Genomic DNA, 692 nt, shown 5'->3' with positions numbered 1-692 from the left:
CGGGCCGTGCCGTGCCGGGCGGGGGCAGAGGGAGCGGGGTCTGTGCCGGGGGGGACCGCGGGACGCCGCTCTCCTCCGGGGCGAGCGCTGGAGAGTGCCGAGGAGCCCTGGAGAGCCCCCCCAGCCCGGGGAGGCACGGCCGAAGCTGGGACAGGGGATACAGAGTTCCCCTTCCCACAGCCTCGGGTGGCCCTGGCCCGCTGTGGCTGGCAGCGTGTTCATTCATTTTCCGAAGGAAAAGTAACGGGAATAGTGACACGAGTAGCGGTCAATTACCAGCCTCAATGGTTGGTACTAATCAGTAAAAGAGAAGGGGCTGTCACTCCCCTCCACAGCTTTGGCTGGCACCGCAGGGTCTCTGGAGTCGCTCACCCACGGCATCTCACTACGACTTTCACAGGGTAAATGCCGAGTTTTGTGACACAGTTCTGCAGGGCTGTGCCACGCTGCAGACACGGCCCCTGCACAGTGTCCTCTAAGGCAGTGTTAATCACGCACTGCCAGATCTCAGTAGGGCTTTCCGTTCAGAACATAATTCTTTGGTCACATAGTGTCTGCTGCAAGGTGACATCTGAATGGCAGTGTAGTGTGGAGGACTTCTCTGTGGACATTGCCTCTGCACGCTCCCTCAAAGTGACTTTCCTCTCCCTGGCATTTGTCACTTGCGCTGAGCGCACAGCGTTTCCCAGCTG

At 60.0% G+C, this 692-nt stretch overlaps 1 protein-coding gene across 1 annotated transcript in view; it reads right to left on the bottom strand.

Annotated features, from left to right (window-relative positions):
* The window catches only part of LOC102044657 (glutathione S-transferase theta-1), an 11,062-nt gene extending 10,681 nt beyond the window's left edge, over window positions 1–381 (bottom strand). The window contains exon 1 of the mRNA XM_031063156.1: window positions 373–381. Within this exon, the coding sequence (XP_030919016.1) occupies window positions 373–381 (9 nt within the window). The remainder of the gene's footprint in view (window positions 1–372) is intronic.
* Window positions 382–692: the final 311 nt, after the last annotated feature.

This window comes from Geospiza fortis, unplaced genomic scaffold (genome assembly GCF_000277835.1).
Source record: "Geospiza fortis unplaced genomic scaffold, GeoFor_1.0 scaffold31, whole genome shotgun sequence".
In the NCBI taxonomy this organism is placed as follows: Eukaryota; Metazoa; Chordata; class Aves; order Passeriformes; family Thraupidae; genus Geospiza; species Geospiza fortis.
This window is presented reverse-complemented; position numbering and strand designations above follow the sequence as displayed.